This window comes from Populus nigra, chromosome 6 (genome assembly GCF_951802175.1).
Source record: "Populus nigra chromosome 6, ddPopNigr1.1, whole genome shotgun sequence".
Classification (NCBI taxonomy): domain Eukaryota; kingdom Viridiplantae; phylum Streptophyta; class Magnoliopsida; order Malpighiales; family Salicaceae; genus Populus; species Populus nigra.
This window is the reverse complement of record NC_084857.1, coordinates 6,796,552-6,813,464: the sequence shown is the minus strand read 5'-3', so window position 1 is coordinate 6,813,464 and position 16,913 is coordinate 6,796,552. Positions and strand designations below refer to the sequence as shown.

General features: G+C 35.4%; 2 protein-coding genes across 2 annotated transcripts; both read right to left on the bottom strand.

The window, feature by feature from the left end:
• Positions 1–3,232: 3,232 nt before the first annotated feature.
• LOC133695806 (serine carboxypeptidase-like 26) lies at positions 3,233–6,845 on the bottom strand. The gene is made up of 10 exons (XM_062117750.1): positions 6,436–6,845; positions 6,207–6,314; positions 5,969–6,064; positions 5,794–5,886; positions 5,627–5,715; positions 5,220–5,486; positions 4,972–5,126; positions 4,767–4,862; positions 4,254–4,359; positions 3,233–3,628 (listed from the first exon to the last, which is right to left on the bottom strand). Exons 1-10 carry the CDS (start codon positions 6,710–6,712, stop codon positions 3,482–3,484), a joined length of 1,434 nt encoding a protein of 477 aa, XP_061973734.1. The 5' UTR covers positions 6,713–6,845; the 3' UTR covers positions 3,233–3,481.
• A 1,023-nt stretch (positions 6,846–7,868) lies between these two features.
• Positions 7,869–12,436, bottom strand: LOC133697896 (beta-glucosidase-like SFR2, chloroplastic). Its single transcript, XM_062120721.1, has 10 exons — positions 12,128–12,436; positions 10,974–11,328; positions 10,641–10,779; positions 10,253–10,419; positions 9,728–9,949; positions 9,235–9,403; positions 8,933–9,166; positions 8,680–8,829; positions 8,463–8,592; positions 7,869–8,226 (listed from the first exon to the last, which is right to left on the bottom strand). Exons 1-10 carry the CDS (start codon positions 12,297–12,299, stop codon positions 8,039–8,041), a joined length of 1,926 nt encoding a protein of 641 aa, XP_061976705.1. The 5' UTR covers positions 12,300–12,436; the 3' UTR covers positions 7,869–8,038.
• Positions 12,437–16,913: the final 4,477 nt, after the last annotated feature.

Genomic DNA, 16,913 nt, shown 5'->3' with positions numbered 1-16,913 from the left:
TACAGGATCGGGTTTTTTTCAGTCTGCATTTTATCTTCAACATTATCTTTCACGATTTCACCCCATCCCAGATATATTTCTCTGCAATTCAAGCTATCACAAGCTGAGTGTGCGTGTTAAACACCAAAAAAATATCACGGACATGCAGTAACAACACTTCAAATCATTACCACAACCCATGTTCAAAAAACACTAACAAATACCTTAAAACAATCCTACGCATCTCACGATTATAAAAAAACAATCCCTTCGCTACATTCACCATCAAAACCAACAGCGTACCTAGAATTCTCTAAAATATCCTTAACAGTCCCTTTATGCGACCCATTATCACTGTAAACATCAACTTTCTCGTTCACTTTAAAGGGCTCGTTGTTTCCTCTTGGAAGGGTTTGGCCTTGCAAACCCCAAATCAACAAATTCACTGAGGCGTTTTGGACCTTTTGAATTTGATTCAACCATCAAGGTTTGGTACTCAATAAAGACTTGATTTTTATTTGATTTAACAACTGTAGCTTGATAGTAAGTTGAAGTGCTGGGATCATTTTCTCTTTTAAGGACCTCAACTCGATCTCCTTTGTTAAAAAGGGCATGGGAAAGATGTGACATTTTGGTTTTCAATTAGCTAAAGTTTGGAATTTTAAGATCTAGAAAGTGGATTTTGGAGTATCAAGGGAAAAAGAAAAACCCCTGTGAGATAGAAAGTAGAGAGAGGGAAGGTGATCATGGGAGCTATATGTGTAATACGAGGTTGACAAAGATGTCTTGTTTAGAATGATGTTTAACTCCCTCTTTTTTTTTTTCAGTGTAATCTTCGTGGATGACAAGGGATGGCAAAATACGTTCAAGTCTCTTGTGTTCTTGTGAGGTTTGATTTGCTTACGGATTTAATGTGTTTTTATATTGTAATGTAAAGTGTTTTTTATAATTGTTTTTATTTAAAAATATATTAAAATAATTTTTATTTTTAATATCAACACATTAAAATTATATATAAAAAAATATTAATTTAATACTTTTTTATATCAAATATATTTTAAAAACACACTCAAATCCATTTAAAAGTCAATATAAAATAAGGTTTTACATATAAAGGTGAGGTTGTACAATGATGTTTCCATGGTTTATTTTATTCCAGAATACCAGTGGCAGTCATAAAACAGAAGGGACAAGGAAATTTCTCGTATATGAATAAAATATCTAAAACTCGGTTTAAAAAGGAATATTATCTTAATACTTGAATTACATATTAAAAATAAGTTAGCGAAATAATCTATAATTAAAATTGTGAAAACCAAAAGGTCCTTTTGTATATAAGAGTTGTTGACCAGAGCACTCGTAGTTTAGTTTGACTTATCTTTTTTTTTTCTTAAAACAAAAAAAAAAAGAATATTGTAGCAAGTAGTGGAGAACAAACTTGATAACTGGAGTTATAGGTTAATTACGCTACAAGGGATTTTTAGACGAATTAGAAACATGCATTAACTCATTCTTAATTATGAGCTTACGATTATTAAATGAAATAAGTACTGGTAGCCGGTAGGAGTAGCATTTCTCTCAAGTCTCGTCAATACGAAGTTGATAGAAAGGTACCGGCGGAGGGTTAGAGACTTGGCCGGTTGTTTTTCTTTTTCTTTTTTTTTAAAAAAATATATACACACACACACAGAGTTAAAGCCTGTCCTTTTCTGGTGCATTTTTTGGACATTCATTTGTCAATTCATATTTTTTTATATTTAAAAAACTAAATAACGAAGAAAATAGACCTCGTGATTTAAAATGCAAGCTTGAAAAGTCAACTGTAAAATATAAAAAAATTAAAATAATATTTCTTTAGTTTTTTTTTTAAAAAGAAAAAGTAAATGGATTGACTCCATGATTTGGTAACTTGAATCATTCGGTTAGTTTTGATAAAAGACTAAAGTGAGTTGTTTTAATTTTATTATATATATCATCATTAACTAAGTTAAACCGGATCAATTATAATTTGATGAGGTTTTTTAAATTAATTTTTGATTTAATTTTAAATCATATCTCTGATTATATAATTTACTCCTAACATGTTTGGTATTTTAAATATATAAAAAATCATAGATTGAATATCCATTTTATAAAGGTTTTGTTGTTTTCAATAGTGCTGCATTTATAATTTTTTATTTTATTTTTAAGGATGTGTTATTAATAACAATCTTAAGAAAATATACAAATTATATATTTAAAAAAATTCTGCGTTGTGTTGTGCTCGACAACACAATCCATAGACCTATATTATTTATCCATTCACGTTTTGAATTGTGCTAATTTATCAAAAATAAAATAAAATACAGTGCTATAAAAAACTATTTTTTTATTTATCATAGTTATTACTGGATTGCTTGCCACGAAAAGTCAGGAACAAAGAAAGCTAATAATTCACGAAAACATTGCTTGAAATTCTATTCTCGCCGCTGATCATAGTGTTGGTTGGATTGATTATGATATAATTTTTGTATTTTAAAGTGTTTTTTATAAAAAAATTAAATTAATATTTTTTATGTATTTTTTATTATTTTAATTTGTTAATATAAAATATAAAAAAACATGAAAAATATCATTTTAATATATTTTTATTTTAAAAACATCTTATATAACAATATTAAACAATTACCGTAAATATTTTTTATATGATATTTTTAGTATTAGTTTGGAAGTTTGAAACGAAAAACAAAACTCTGTAAAGCGTAATCATTCTACCAGTCTCTTATACTATTTTATTGCGCATCATAATATTATGTTTTATCATAGTAATTCCCGATAAAATAAAAAACAAAAAATAAAAAATAAGAGGAGCAATCGCCATTTGGATGTGGTTTTTTGTGTAGACTTGTAGCTAATGGTGAAAGCAACGGTTAAATAGCTGCGACCATGCGTTGGTCGTAGGCGAGCCAAAATCTTTATATAAATTGGAGTCATTATCGTGTAATTAAAAAGGGTACGTTCATTTAAAATATTACTAATCATATTTCAGGATGATATTTTTCAAAATAAATAATACTTTTGTTCTTCCAATTTTTTTTAATCATACCCCTCATGTGATAGATCTTATTAAATAGTCACCGAATAATTAAATAATTTTTATGAAAGAAATGAATTTTTATTGTAGAATAAGAAAATACTTAATATCTATAACTCGAAGTAACTATAATTATAATATTTTAAAAAACCATAAAAAAGACATGTGTGCTAAACAAGATTCAAAATTCAACGATCCCACTTTATAACTTCGAACTTCGTGGGCTCCAAAAAAGACCTTTTCAACTTCCTTTTTAAGAGAACCCCAAAAAGTATAAGAAAGTCCGAGAGGGACGCTTTTCTCCCTTTATAAATAGTTCTGATAGACATTCATGGTGATGGGAAAATAGTGTTATGGACAGAAATTAAGTGGATGGGGCAAAGAAATGGTGATGGCCTTACACTTTGAGCCATTGAATAGAATGAAGAACTATTTACTTGTAGGGAGAGGTTCACCGGACAGGAAAGAGTGGATAAGCGAGAGAGCCTCGCCGGGCTTGTTGAGAGGAACCAAGTGACCTGCCCCTCTCACAGTCACAAATGTCAATCCCTCGTACTCCACTATCCTTCCTCCAACCTGCAATACACACACACACACACACACGATGGCGATGAAACCATGTCAGCGTTAACAACCTGTTCCTCGACTTGGAAAATCAAGTCTTATGTGCACGGCAGTAATCTTGAAAACATCAATCTCCAACTCTTTTAAGAAATCACTTCTGTTTTCTCCTACGCAGAGTCCAGTTTATTTGCCTATTCGGTGGAGTAATCATATTTACTGAATTGGTGGACAATTGGGTCTCATTTGGAACTCACAGCACGGTATGCTCATCTAACGGTCTACCATTTTCTGGAAATCTGATCGGGCCATTAGATATGGTTGATTTAGCTCTATCATTACAAAAGTTCCAGCCTCATTTCTACTCGTAAAACTGGGGCAGATTATGGACTTAACCGAGCACTATGAGATAGGCTCGTTCAGCCCATCTACACCTCAGGTTAAAGGTCCAAAGTCCAAACCGCATAATTCAGTCCAGTTAGCGCATTAAAGAAGTGGGTTCCGCTAATAAATCTCTTCTTCTTTCTTTTCTTTTTTTTCCAGGTTTTTGAAAGAACCTTTCGATAAAATAAAATAGGATAATATTATAGCACTTAATTGAAGGAAAGAAGCAAGGAAACGATAACAAGGCAAAAAGAACCTGATGGTTGTGAAACCAAGAACGCCAGGCAGATTTGAGAGGCAGTCCAAGAGCTTCAATACAATATCGTGACCCAATAACGGGTACTCTGCCATCTGCGTCCCCACTGTTCCAAACAAAACACCAAACCCAAATCCAAATTAGTCCGTCTCAGTTTCACTGATCAACTAAAAAACTAGGCACAAAGCCACAAACACGAAAAAGGTCATCACGGGCTCGCTGGGTGTGTGTGAAATGTGAATAATTTGCAAGTTGCAACACGTGACCCTCCTTCCAGTCTGAAAGTCAAACCATGCTTTTGTCTTTGCTTGCTTTATTAATGGCCCCAGTATTATATTATTGGTCAGTTTTTGGAATCATATACTGCCATTCTAACAGGTCTATCCATCCTCAAGGAACGTTACAGAGTGGCTCTAGACTTGTACTACTGGAGGTAAGATCACAGCAACATGCATGGAGCGCCAGGCAGGAAGTACTAAAAAAAATTTACACACTGAAACTCAGGTACTTTACCTGTATATCCAGATCTTGAGACCGCCCTTGATGAGCTTGGTGTAGATTGGGAGGACAGAGAACACAGTAAAATTGTATTTGTACAGAATGAGAGCGCTGGAAAGAAAATAAGTGTTCCATTAGAAATATACCCCATATAAGATTGCACTACAAAGAAAAATGTTTATCAATGAACAGATATCTGGTGTGTGACAAGTTTACTTACTTGCAGACCCTCCATTTCCCTCTAGAATTTCCACTATTTTTTGCATGAAGGGATGATTGAACATCAGCCCTGTTAAAATACTCCTCAGTATATGTTGAATAACATGGGTCGTAACCTCCAGGGATTCTAAGCCTTCTTATCATGTAATTGTTCACCTGTAGCACCCACTTACATTCTTAATCTACCCTTTTTTTCAACGTATGGAATGGAACTTTTCTTTTCAAATTCAATGGAGATGGCATTATTACCTTGGTTAGTAAATCATTGCTACCAACAGATGAAGATGTAGTGTTAATAAGACACTTAGGGGCATATATATTGTAGATATCAATTTCGTTGTATTTCTCGAACACTAAGTTCATGGCGTCATTGCAGTCACTAGACCAGTTGGAAACTGTGAAATCACATACTTGTTTGGCCTTGTCATAGATCTGGTCTGATATTACAGCATGGCTCCACGCATATTCTAGCAAGCCTTTGTAATCATAGTAGTCATTGGTTTCTGGATTTCCTACCTGCACAGGGGTTGCACGGACAAAGTTCATGAATTCCTTGAATCGAATAGTGGTCGTGGTAAATTTATACATGAAAAATCTTATAAATTAACTTGATGCAGCTATGGATCAAAGTACTGATATTGGGCCTAAGCTCTTACAATAAAACCCTTCAGATTGATCAGTGGATATTTAGTTTTATCCTTGTTTCTATCATAGACAAGCTCTGCCAGCTGAGGCACATAGTGGCCTGCAGATACCAAGAATGAACGTTAGAGAGAGGGGGGAGAACCCGGAGAAGGGGGTTTAGTTGACTAGGCAATCTCACCAGCATAACTCTCTCCTGAAATGAAGAAATCACGGCTTTTGTATTGGGGAAATCTTTGCAACCATTTCACCAAGAAAGTATAGGCATCCTCAGCTGGTGAAAAGACAAATTACCATCAATTACAGATAAACATAAAAAAATTATAAGAGCTTCACTTTTAAGAAAGATGCCTCACCCACAAAATTATCATCTAGTTTGGTGAGATCAGATGAGGTGTTGGTGTAAGAGAACCCAACTCCAACTGGGGATTCAAGAAATAGTAAATTTACTTCTGCAAGGAGAGCGTTTCAAAAAGTCAACCTTGATCATCTTTTCTAGCATGGAACCTCCCAAATCCACCAATGCATTCAGATTTTTTATATGGGCAATTAAAGAAAACTAAGTGAAGTAATAGAAGTATATGCAGGAAGGACCTTTACTCCAAGCATATTCGTTGAAGTAAACGCCAGCGCCATCTTTAGAAACTCTTAGTGGACCTAACTCTGAAGCAGCACCATATCCAATAGATGAACAGCCGGGCCCTTCAAAAACACAAGCAATTTAAATTACATAAACGAGTGTATCAAAGGTATAGTATCTAAATTGCGTTTATATAAACATGTTGAATTGGAATTATTAAAAATAAATAAAATGTGACAGTACCTCCATTTAGCCACAGAAGGAGAGGCTTCTTGGATGTTTCAGATTGAGCTTCAAAGAACCAGTAAAAAAGGGCTCTCCCATGTTCTTTATTGACGGTGACATAACCTGAGAACTGTGAGATTGACGGGTTAGAAGGTTGGCCCGGCAAATTAATTACTCTATCAGATTCCTGAGTTTCAGGGTTTGTTTCTAATGCTTTAATGCAAGGAATAACTAAGGAACCAAGAAATAAATATATGCACAAGAGAGATAGGAAAGGTCTATCAATTAAAGCCATGGAGATCCCTTTTAGTTATCCTCTAAACATTTTCACATCATCTATATGAAGTGCAGCGAGTATTTGACCACTCTTATGTGAGTGCGTAGAGAGAGAGAGAGAGAGTCCAACATGTGCATCAGAAATTCAGATGGGTGCGATCAATTATTTGCAATCTTTTAACTTTTTCAACAGCCGTGATGGTCCTCTTTCCACTAGCTACAAGTGTCCCTGCTGGGACTGATTCAGATTTTTGTCGAGTAAACTCCAAACAGAGTCAGATGATATATACTGATACAATGTTAGGTGAAAGCGTGATTTGTATTCCAAATACAAATATAATTATATTATTAAATGAGTTAATAAGATGTAATTTATATTATTTTTTTAATATATTTTTAAAATGAAAATTTTTAAATTTAAAACTTGCCCAGATTCTAATAATACATCAAGAAATCTTCTCATGTAAATGAGATTTTTTATATTATTATATAAGAAAGACACTGATGACTTGATAATGCATCGATAATTATCCATACATGGAAGTCTTAGCTTACACAAAGCAAGCAAAGTGGAAAAGGAGTGCAATGCATAACATATATACATCCAGCACAATTGATGTTCCCAACCGTTGGAAGAAGAAGTAAGGATAAGATAACTCATCTACACTTGAATTAAAAACACAGCAGTGTCGTAGAACCAGGCAACATTTTGTACTTATTCACGCAATAATACTCTTATTCAGGAATTTGCGAGATCTCATCGACCTACGAAAAACTTCCAATTACAAAAGTAGCCCTCGGGAAGTTTGAGCCATGTTATTCATTGCAGCATCTGGAAAAGTCAACGTTATTCATCAGAAGGAGAGCATAAGCATTTTTCACAACTGTCATTAGTTATGGACACCGCTAGAAGAACGAGTAAATAAGAAATGGCTTATCAAAGGTCGAGAACAATTTGGAAACGTTGTGTTTGGTCCAATCTAGAAGCCTACCATCTGTTCGAGGCTTTAACAAATTTCGCGAAAGGAGGGATGCTATTGTTCGATCACTCCACAACTAAACTCAAAATCTTTCGCAAGGAAGAACGTTATTGAGAGAACTGGAAGCTCACTAAACAGACAATTTAACTGGCAGGATCTCGGACAAAACATGCATGGCAATGAAACGCCTATCTATGCACTTAAAAAGTATAACTCTTTGTTAAAACAATACTCTAATAAGGCCTAACAAGGTGTTGTTCTGAGTTGATTTACAAACTGCCATAAATGTGCTGGAGCATGTAAATTAGCAGATTTATAAGAGGAAGCGTGTGTACACGAGTCTATTGAATAAGCAATCAGAAGCTTTATGTTAGAGGCTGGAGAATCAATTCAGTGTCATCCTTCCAATCTTTTCTTTTACTTTTGATCGAAAATGGTCGAAGAAAGCATCTTGACAGGCGGCTTAATGGGTCCTGGAGACCTTCCATCTCATAATGTCCAAATCGCCAATCTCTTTCAATATATGGCCGCTGTATAGGTTGGTCAAGCCCTCCTGTTAACAGAAGATGACGTGTATACATTAATAGGAGGATATCACGCCCAAATAGGAAAAGCTTAATAAAAATTCTAAGCTTAGAGGATAGAGAAAAAAGGAATCCAGGGCAAGTTGTTCCTAAAAGCATAGACATATCTTACATCTTGTTATTGCAGGGAATTAATTCCAGCTATAATGCGATGATGGGGTAACAAATTAGATTCAGGAAACAAGAGAATGTGACCTCTGTTTACCTGAAAACATTAAACCATATTTATTCACCGCCCGATAAAATGGCCTTGTTTTTTTCTCTCTAGCAGCTCTTTGGAGGTCATTCCATGCACGTGCCCGATCTTCACGTGTGATCATCCCTGTAGATGCGACCTGAATTTACAGCAAATTTAAGTATGATAAGGAAAGAATGTGAGGAGAGCACCAATGAATCAAAGGCAAACATGCAAAGTTTTCAACCTTGGAGAATAGATGATATGAAGGACGAGGAATCCTTGATAAATTGTTTTCACGATCAACTGTCACCAGTCCAAACTTGGGACCATATCCATCAGCCCACTCCCAATTGTCAGAAATAGTCCAGAAGAGGTAACCAAGCACAGGGATGCCCTATGAATCAAACACAGGAATATCAAGCAAGCTCTTATCACATGGTTCTATGAAAAGCAACATAATTTCAACACAACTGAAAAGTCAAGTTTAGAGTCTGGACCATGATCATGGCTGCATAAACAGCTAGTAAATGTTCCAAAATATATGGCCGACGAATCAGATCTGTCTCATCAGAAACGCCATTCTCCGTAATAATGTAAGGAACCTTTAGATGTTTGTACCTCTCATGGAATTGAATTAGCGTGCGATACAGGCCATCAGGATATACTCCACGTCCAGATTCACTATATTCATTGGTGTCTACTAATTTCAGGCCAGCACCACATACCACTTCCTGACCATTAGTTATACAAGTAAGAACGTTATTGTTCAAAGAATTAAAAGTTTAGAGGAGTATCAAACCTGTCCATAGTAGTTTATTCCAATAAAATCCAGCTTATTGGAGATACTATCCACATATGGGAAAAGGGTGAGGGAGTTGGCCACTGAAACAGCAGCAACATCAAACAACCCATATGGCCTCATGAATGATACATGGTGTGCTACCCCAACTATTGACTCTGATGAGGTGCTGCAGAATTAATAAAAAAAATGACTTAGAAAAGCAAGTAGCATTGTCAATAAATTAAGATAATTCGTCTGTTAGGTAGGCATGGGCAAGTCAAGCCAAGAAGAACTTCGGACGGGATATAAAACATGATTGCAAAACAGCCAGCTAACCCAGAGTAACTGGGATAATGGCATTGATCAAATAATTTCTTAATGAACCACATATAACGTATGTGAGTGATATATCTGAGTGCCTTTGTTTCTCCAAATATTACAACTTAATATCCTTATTTTAACTTTGGAAATTCTTCAGACAAATATTCAGAAAGAGAGGAAAATAAAAAACCTCTTTTCATGGATATAGTCGTAGGCCTTTGAGTGTGCAATAGCTATCCAATGCATGGCCTGGTTGAAAACACCTGTTGGTAGAGCAGAAGTGGCAACTTCCAGCATATCAGGATGACCGCCTGGCCAAGCACCCGCACAATAAGTAAGCATGCAAAAGACATGAGGCTCATTAAATATCACCCAATAGTCCACAAGCTCTGATACACTGTCAACAATAAGCCTGCATTGATGGAGCACATTCAAGTGTTATTAACAAACTCAAGTAGCATATTCCATCATTTTGAGCCAGGCCATTAAACCAAACTGAGAGAATATTCAGAAACTTCTATATCTACAAGAATGTAATTTGAGCAAGAGTGCTCTTTGTTTGTTTTTGTTCTTGTTCATGTTTTTTTATAAAAAAAAAGAAGATAAAAGAGAATCAGAGTGGTCAAGGGTTTCAGTTAGTAACAAAAAAGAAGAAAATAATATGAACTGCAGAGTACAACATACTGGGTAGTCCACCACTTAATAGAATGCCAACCTGGTAAAATCCATAAAATAATCAACAGTTTTCTCCAGCTTCCATCCACCATATTCACCAGCCCATGGTGGCAATGAGTGATGGAACAGGGTCAACATCACCTTCATTCCATAAGAGTGAACTCTGGCGATGATCCACTTATATCGCTCCAATGCAGCAAAATTAACCTAAAAAGGAAGATTATGCAATTGAAATGTAAACTCATCCCCCAAAAAATTTAAGGGCCAGGATACTTTTTCTGGTATCTTATCATGCGAGAAAGGCTTCTTTTGACAACATTAAGTTCAAATTCTACACCACTAATTTCCTTGCTTATCCAAACATCAACAGGAAGCATTATAACACATCAAAAGCAATGTCTAGCACGAGCACTCAGCTTATAACTTACAGTCTCTTTATGCCCATTGACAGGCTCCTCTGGCATGATTCTTGTCCAATCAATTCCCATTCGAAAGACACTAACACCAGTATCCTTTGCCAGCTTCAGCTCTGTATCAGGATCAGACCAAAATCTCAGCCTCTCTTCCCTAAAATAAATTGAACCTATCAATTAATCAAGTGAACAACCAATGATGCAAATTACAGATGGAATTACTGATTAGAAAAGTGTTAGCTACTGGAAGAAGAAAGATGGATATTGTTATTTCCTCTGCACGTCAATATAAAAAACAAAAAATAAAAAAAAGCTCACTGCTCCAAAGTACTATAGAAGAAGGCTTACGGGTGGGGAACATTGTGCCATGCAGCTACATTGTGATGACACTCTTCGTTTGTCGCAGGCAGTTCATCTTCTGCATGCTTTTCAAACCCTCTGATCATGGCTTCCATAGCTACTTTGAGAGGCTTCCTCTTCTTCATATCCACCTTATTCACATCTTTATTAGAAACAGAAGCTGGCTGAGATCCACCATCACCAGCAGCCGAACCCACCAGCGCATCTGCTGTTTCCATGCCCTGGTTTGGCTGTGATTTGTCACAAGGACTTTCTTCTGCGAACTGAAGCCAAGAATCATTAAGCCTGTCCTCAACATGGGCCGGGGCGGTTGCCAATCCAAAGAAAAACTCATCTTCTCCTTCTGCCAAAAATCACAGAAAAAACACTGGTATTACAAATCCATTCATCATATCCAGACTGATAAGATGCTCTTACAATCAACAAGTCCCCTTAATTCCAATCCCACACCAGCAAGAAGAGTTATCACACCCACCATTCCAGCAAATTCCGATTTATATGGAACAATTAAACATTCATCCCCCAATCATTGGGTCTTTTTCTCAACGCAAAAGATTCGCAATGGATAATGCACGAAGTCTGAGGATCATTTCAATCCCTATGTACATGTTAGAGAACTCATATTCAACCCAAAAAACTCGTCAAGCTTTGGGTGAGCTGAGCTAAATCACATGATGAGACTCGTTAAAGCAATGAGGGATTCTAAATTCATAACAATCTTTATAAAATAGATATAAAAGCGCGCGCACTCAAAATATTTGATTCGACTAAATTCCGTTGTCAAGTTAATATTTTAAAATTGTATAAACTCTATCCATATTACGATAAACTAAAATTAACGAACTTTTTTATTGCTCCATTTTCTTAAAATAAAAGGTGCTAAAATAAGTAATTAAAAAAAATTGTAAAAATCAGCGCTCTTTATTTTTTGTGCAATTTCAGTGCAATCTTCACTCGCCATCCATATTTGCTTGAATCACTTATTTCACAACAACGAGATCTCCTTCACTTCACTTCATCACGAACTTACAAAAAAAATACCCAAAAATAAAAACTACAAATGATACACGAAAACAGTAAAATCGGTAATTATCTTGGGATTGGAAAGTTGAGAAATTCTAAAGATAATTGGCAAAACTTACCGTTTAAATTGAAAGACGCAAGAATCTCAGCTGACTCGTCGATAGGTGACTTGAAAGGTTTGAGGTTCTTCTTCCGGTAAAGCGAGAAAGAGAAGACGTTGGCGGCGACGGTGACTGTCGCTAGAACGCCGGCGAGTTTTGCCGCAGATATAAAGAGAGCGTAAATTGGCATTCTCAGAAAAAAAAAAAATAGCCGACAGAGAGAGCGTTTGATTTCTAGTTGTAACTTGTAGAAGCTTTGGTGATGCTAGTCCCGAGAGCTGCATACGTGACACTTGTGTGCATGCTGAAACCAAATGGTCCAGCCTTATCGTATTGGTTTTTTTTTTTTTTCTTGTTATTACTTATTACAATCAACTCAGTCCTCCTTTTAAAAAAATATCTATACCATATATACTGTGCGTGCATTAGGGCTACCGTAGCTAGTCCTTCACTCTTAAATACCAGATATCTGAGATTACATCCATTCTTAAATAAATGAAGACTTTTATTATTATTATTATCAGAGAAGAAGGTTTGCGTTCTTGATCTTGAGTATTGGGTTGAATATTAGTATTATTAATAAAGGCTACCCTTGTGGTCGATAATTCAGTCATTTTCCTTGCTTTATCTGGAGACCCTGTGAATTATTATTAGCAAAAACTAAAAGAGATAGTCTTATAAAATACAATTTACTGTGATGATGTTAAATACTCATCATGAGCTTATTATTGTCAAATCCCTTATAATTTATTAGCATATTTTGATTTTGGTTGAGGTCACAACCATAACCATTTTTTAATTTCTTAAGAAAGAAAAATAAAAACTTTATTAAGATGAAGTCGTGAAGGTGATTGCAGTAATTTCTTTCCATCTTTGTGATTTAAATGGCTACAAACCCCTCTAAAAAGGCTAAAAAAGCTTGAAAAATATGAGAGTGTGCCCGGGATTAGTGTATGCCTAGCACTCTACCATCCTCGTGGGCTCATGTTATTACACTCGAGCTCAATGTGTTTAGGTCCCAACAACACATTTGGATCCATTTTCATCTCTAGTGGGTTTCAATAACTTGCCCGAACTTAACATTCCTATAAGAATTATCTCAAAACTCTACACAGGTCTTTTAATTTTTATATTTGATTAAATACATATTATTTTGAGTAAAATATAAATAAAAATATCACAATAGTGAAATTACACTTTAATTACTCGTTCCTATTAAAAAACAAAATTTATTAACTATAAATACATCTTCAATCCTTAAAACTAAAGGCTAATAATCTCTTTATTTTTCACATTTTTATAGTGTATATTTTCCAAGTCCATCTCTCTAAAACATTAATCAATTATTCAATCTTATTCTTAAGCATTTTGAATTTTAAAAAAAAATTTCTTAAAAAACAAACAAATTACATTGTTTACCTATGAAATTCTATTGTTGATGGTCGCTTTATCTTCAGAAGGAGATAGAATCATAGAAAACCTAAAACTTTGATTCAAATTTAGATGGAAAAAAGAAATTTATCAAGAAATAAAAAGAAAAGGGAAAACAAGTGAACATGTATTTAGAAAACATCTTTAAAGATACAGTTTATGCAATTTAAGGTACTAACTGCTAAGATAGTAGGCAATAGTTGTTCGCCTAGTTAGAGAGTTGGGCTCGAGTCTGGCCTGGACCAAGACTAGAAGGGAACCATATGCGCTGGGGCCTGTAGCCCATGCCATGATTTCCCCGCTTATTTGGTCTAGAGGAATTGCTCCGGGCCCAAAAGAAAAGGAAGCAAGAACACCTCCTAACACGAGGGAGAAGGAGACCCCAGCAAAACAATGAGAAGTATCGGTCCGCGTATCTATGATTTTGATCACATGATTTCTATTCCCAACCAAAAGTCAAACTCTACATTTGCACAGTTTGTTTGTGCGATCTTGCACGCTTTTTTATTTTTTTTATTCATTTATTTTAATTTTTAATTGTTCTAGCATAATATAAATTTTAAAAAATAAAAAATATTTTTTTAATATATTTTTTTTAAAAAATACTTTAAAAAATAATATCTAAGCATCAACCACTGTAGCCATGGCTGTAGAATTTGAATAATTATCGATAGTATGGCTGAAAATTCCAAGCCACAAAATCGATTTGGATTTTGTGCGAGTCTTGGATGAAAAACACAGTGATCACGGGGCCTCCAGCAGCTTGCAGATGTCAAATGTCCAGCTGTAATTTTTTGAAAACTTTTGTCACCATAGCATGGTTAGACTCCACACGGAGATTTTATTAATGATATATTCGAATAAAAGAAAACGGGGGTGTGGCCATTTTACCAGGGAAATGTAGGTGGACCACCGAACCAAAATTCAAATTATTCAGCAAAGAATCTTTCCAGGTTTTGTTCCTTTCTTCTCCCCATGGGGTCTTCTCTCCCAAAAATACCAAAACATCTCAGCCTTGGATGCACATGCAAGATGAACTAATGGGACACTTTTACACGGATGGCATTCGTCTTTCAAGTGATCAGCACTCCTTTTTTATCTCCATTATTGATTTCCTGACTTGGATTTGCAATTCTTATCTTCATCGATCGATGCCACCATGTGTAACAATGGAAGCTCGAGCTCTTACACAGCTGCTAGATGATATCACCTTGCTGTGATGAATTTATCCATGCATTTGTGCTGCAGGTACTCTGGCACTTGATCAGCGGATGGATTCTCACTGTGCTCATTGAAGGTCTCGTTTGTCACATCGAATAATCATATGTATATATCTAAACGAGAGGCAACGTATCACAATTCGCCATGCACGCTAGCTGCTCAGTCCAAAGCTAATTTTGTAAGAAGGTAATTTTGCACATGTAGCATGTATATTCGTAGAAGATAACTCATGTTACCCTGCGAATAAAAACACGAAGAAGAAGAATCTATTTTTGTTGAAAGCTGCCTTGCTTTAACTACTCTCTCTCTCTCTCTCTCTCTCTCTCTCTCACACACACACACACATATATAAAACATAAAATATTAATTTTATTTCATTTCAAATTAAAGATTGTCATAAAGAATTTATATTGCTAGCTAGAAAAAATCTTCACATTAAATTTACAATAAAAGTTAAATTTGTGGAACCAAGTGAATATAAAAATAATAATTCTAATCTTTTAATTACATTGTTAAGAAATACTTGTATTTAAAAGAAAAGAAACTATAGTACTACTATGCATATATTTTCTTCATTTAGAAAACAGCTACAAACGTATAAAGTAAGTCTTAATAAGACACACGAGGCTTGCAGCTCAGTGGTCATGGCAGGCTTCGCCCTGCCTATGCGTCCTGAGTTCGAGTCCTCGAGTGTACCCGCACTTGAGGGTTTAGCTGCTGTGGTCAATTCGTGTGACTTGTTCCGCCCCCGTCCCGGGTTCGACCCTCTATGTGTACGTTTGTCACCCCCGCGGTGCCTTACATGCTCCTGGGCTTGCAGGATGTCCAGCGGGCCGTGGGGAATAGTCGTGGTGCGCGTAAGCTGGCCCGAACACCCCACGTAAATCAAAAAAAAAAAAAAAAAAGTCTTAATAAGTCTTAATTATATAGTTTTCCTTTTTCCCAACTTCATTTTTTCAGAAAATTTGAATATTACTTTGTTTCGAAAAATGGTGATTGATCTATTCTCAATGCTTTCCTTTTGGATCTATGTTTCTAGCTATTTTATGCGAGATTAATGTTTTGAAAGGGTTAATTAGAACATTCAAGTTTGGCCTGCTCATGCCTTTGCTACGAGGAAACAATAGCACAAATGCACTCGTGTTGTGGTCAAACCCTTTTAAATTATATATACCAATTATATATATATCCAGTACCATATATGCCGTCTTGTGCTGTTAGCTAGGAAATTAAGTCTCTGCAGTTCCTTCCACTTAATTTTGGTCCAAACAGAAGGGACACAGTGTGTGTTCATCTTTCAATTCAAGTCAAATTAATAAAATAATAGAGTGGAAACACAGCAAAATACACAATAAGTAGAGATCAGTGCATATAGAGACACAAAGCAGGGAGTATGGAAGGCACATGGTATGGGCACGGAATCGGAATAACGGGACTATTATTAACATAGAAAAGGGGAAGAGAAACGTCCGGGCTGCCCGTCCCTCTGGGGTCAGGGTGAACCGATTGTGATAGCGATTAGTTGCAACTGTAGTTAGAATGATTATGGGAAAGTTTAAAAAGGTTATCATCGATCCTAAATGGTGGAGGATTACAACTGGCCCGCCGGTACCTGTGGGCGGCCGCCGTCTGAAACAATACCTATAATCATTTTACATGCGGCATGCACCCACAGACTAGGCACCGTTTGGGAACGCGGCTGCGGCCGCGTTCCCAAAAAATTTGAAATTTTTTTTTTTTGTTAAAATTTAATATGGTTTGTACGTTTTGGATCGTTTTGATGTACTGATGTCAAAAATGATTTTTAAAAAATAAAAAAACATCGTTGGCATGCATTTTGGCACGAAAAGTTATTTGAAAAGCACCCGCAACCACACTGCCAAACACGCTCTAATTAGGTAGTCACATTGCGTTTCAGAAGTATTTTTAAAAAAAAATTAAATTTTTTTTATTTTTTTACTTTAAATTAATATATTTTAAATGTTTTTATATCATTTTCATGTATTAATATCAAAAATAATTTTTAAAAAATAAAAAAATTATTATTTTAATATGTTTTGAAATAAAAAGTACTTGAAAAGCAATTGCTACCACACTTCTAAACACTCTAACTATATTACTTTAACAAGCGTGGGTTTTTTTACTATGCAAA

Excerpts from the sequence above, each read along its gene's own strand:
- LOC133695806 (XM_062117750.1), bottom strand. The coding sequence starts at position 6,712 with ATGGCTTTAATTGATAGACCTTTCCTATCTCTCTTGTGCATATATTTA. Across the intron at positions 5,716-5,793 it reads TTCAGGAGAGAGTTATGCTG|GCCACTATGTGCCTCAGCTG; the intron begins GTGAGATTGCCT and ends TGGTATCTGCAG. Across the intron at positions 3,629-4,253 it reads CTTGGTTTCACAACCATCAG|GTTGGAGGAAGGATAGTGGA; the intron begins GTTCTTTTTGCC and ends TGTGTATTGCAG.
- LOC133697896 (XM_062120721.1), bottom strand. The coding sequence starts at position 12,299 with ATGCCAATTTACGCTCTCTTTATATCTGCGGCAAAACTCGCCGGCGTT. Across the intron at positions 10,420-10,640 it reads TCAATGGGCATAAAGAGACT|GTTAATTTTGCTGCATTGGA; the intron begins GTAAGTTATAAG and ends CTTCCTTTTTAG. Across the intron at positions 9,950-10,252 it reads TATTTTATGGATTTTACCAG|GCTTATTGTTGACAGTGTAT; the intron begins GTTGGCATTCTA and ends CCATCAATGCAG.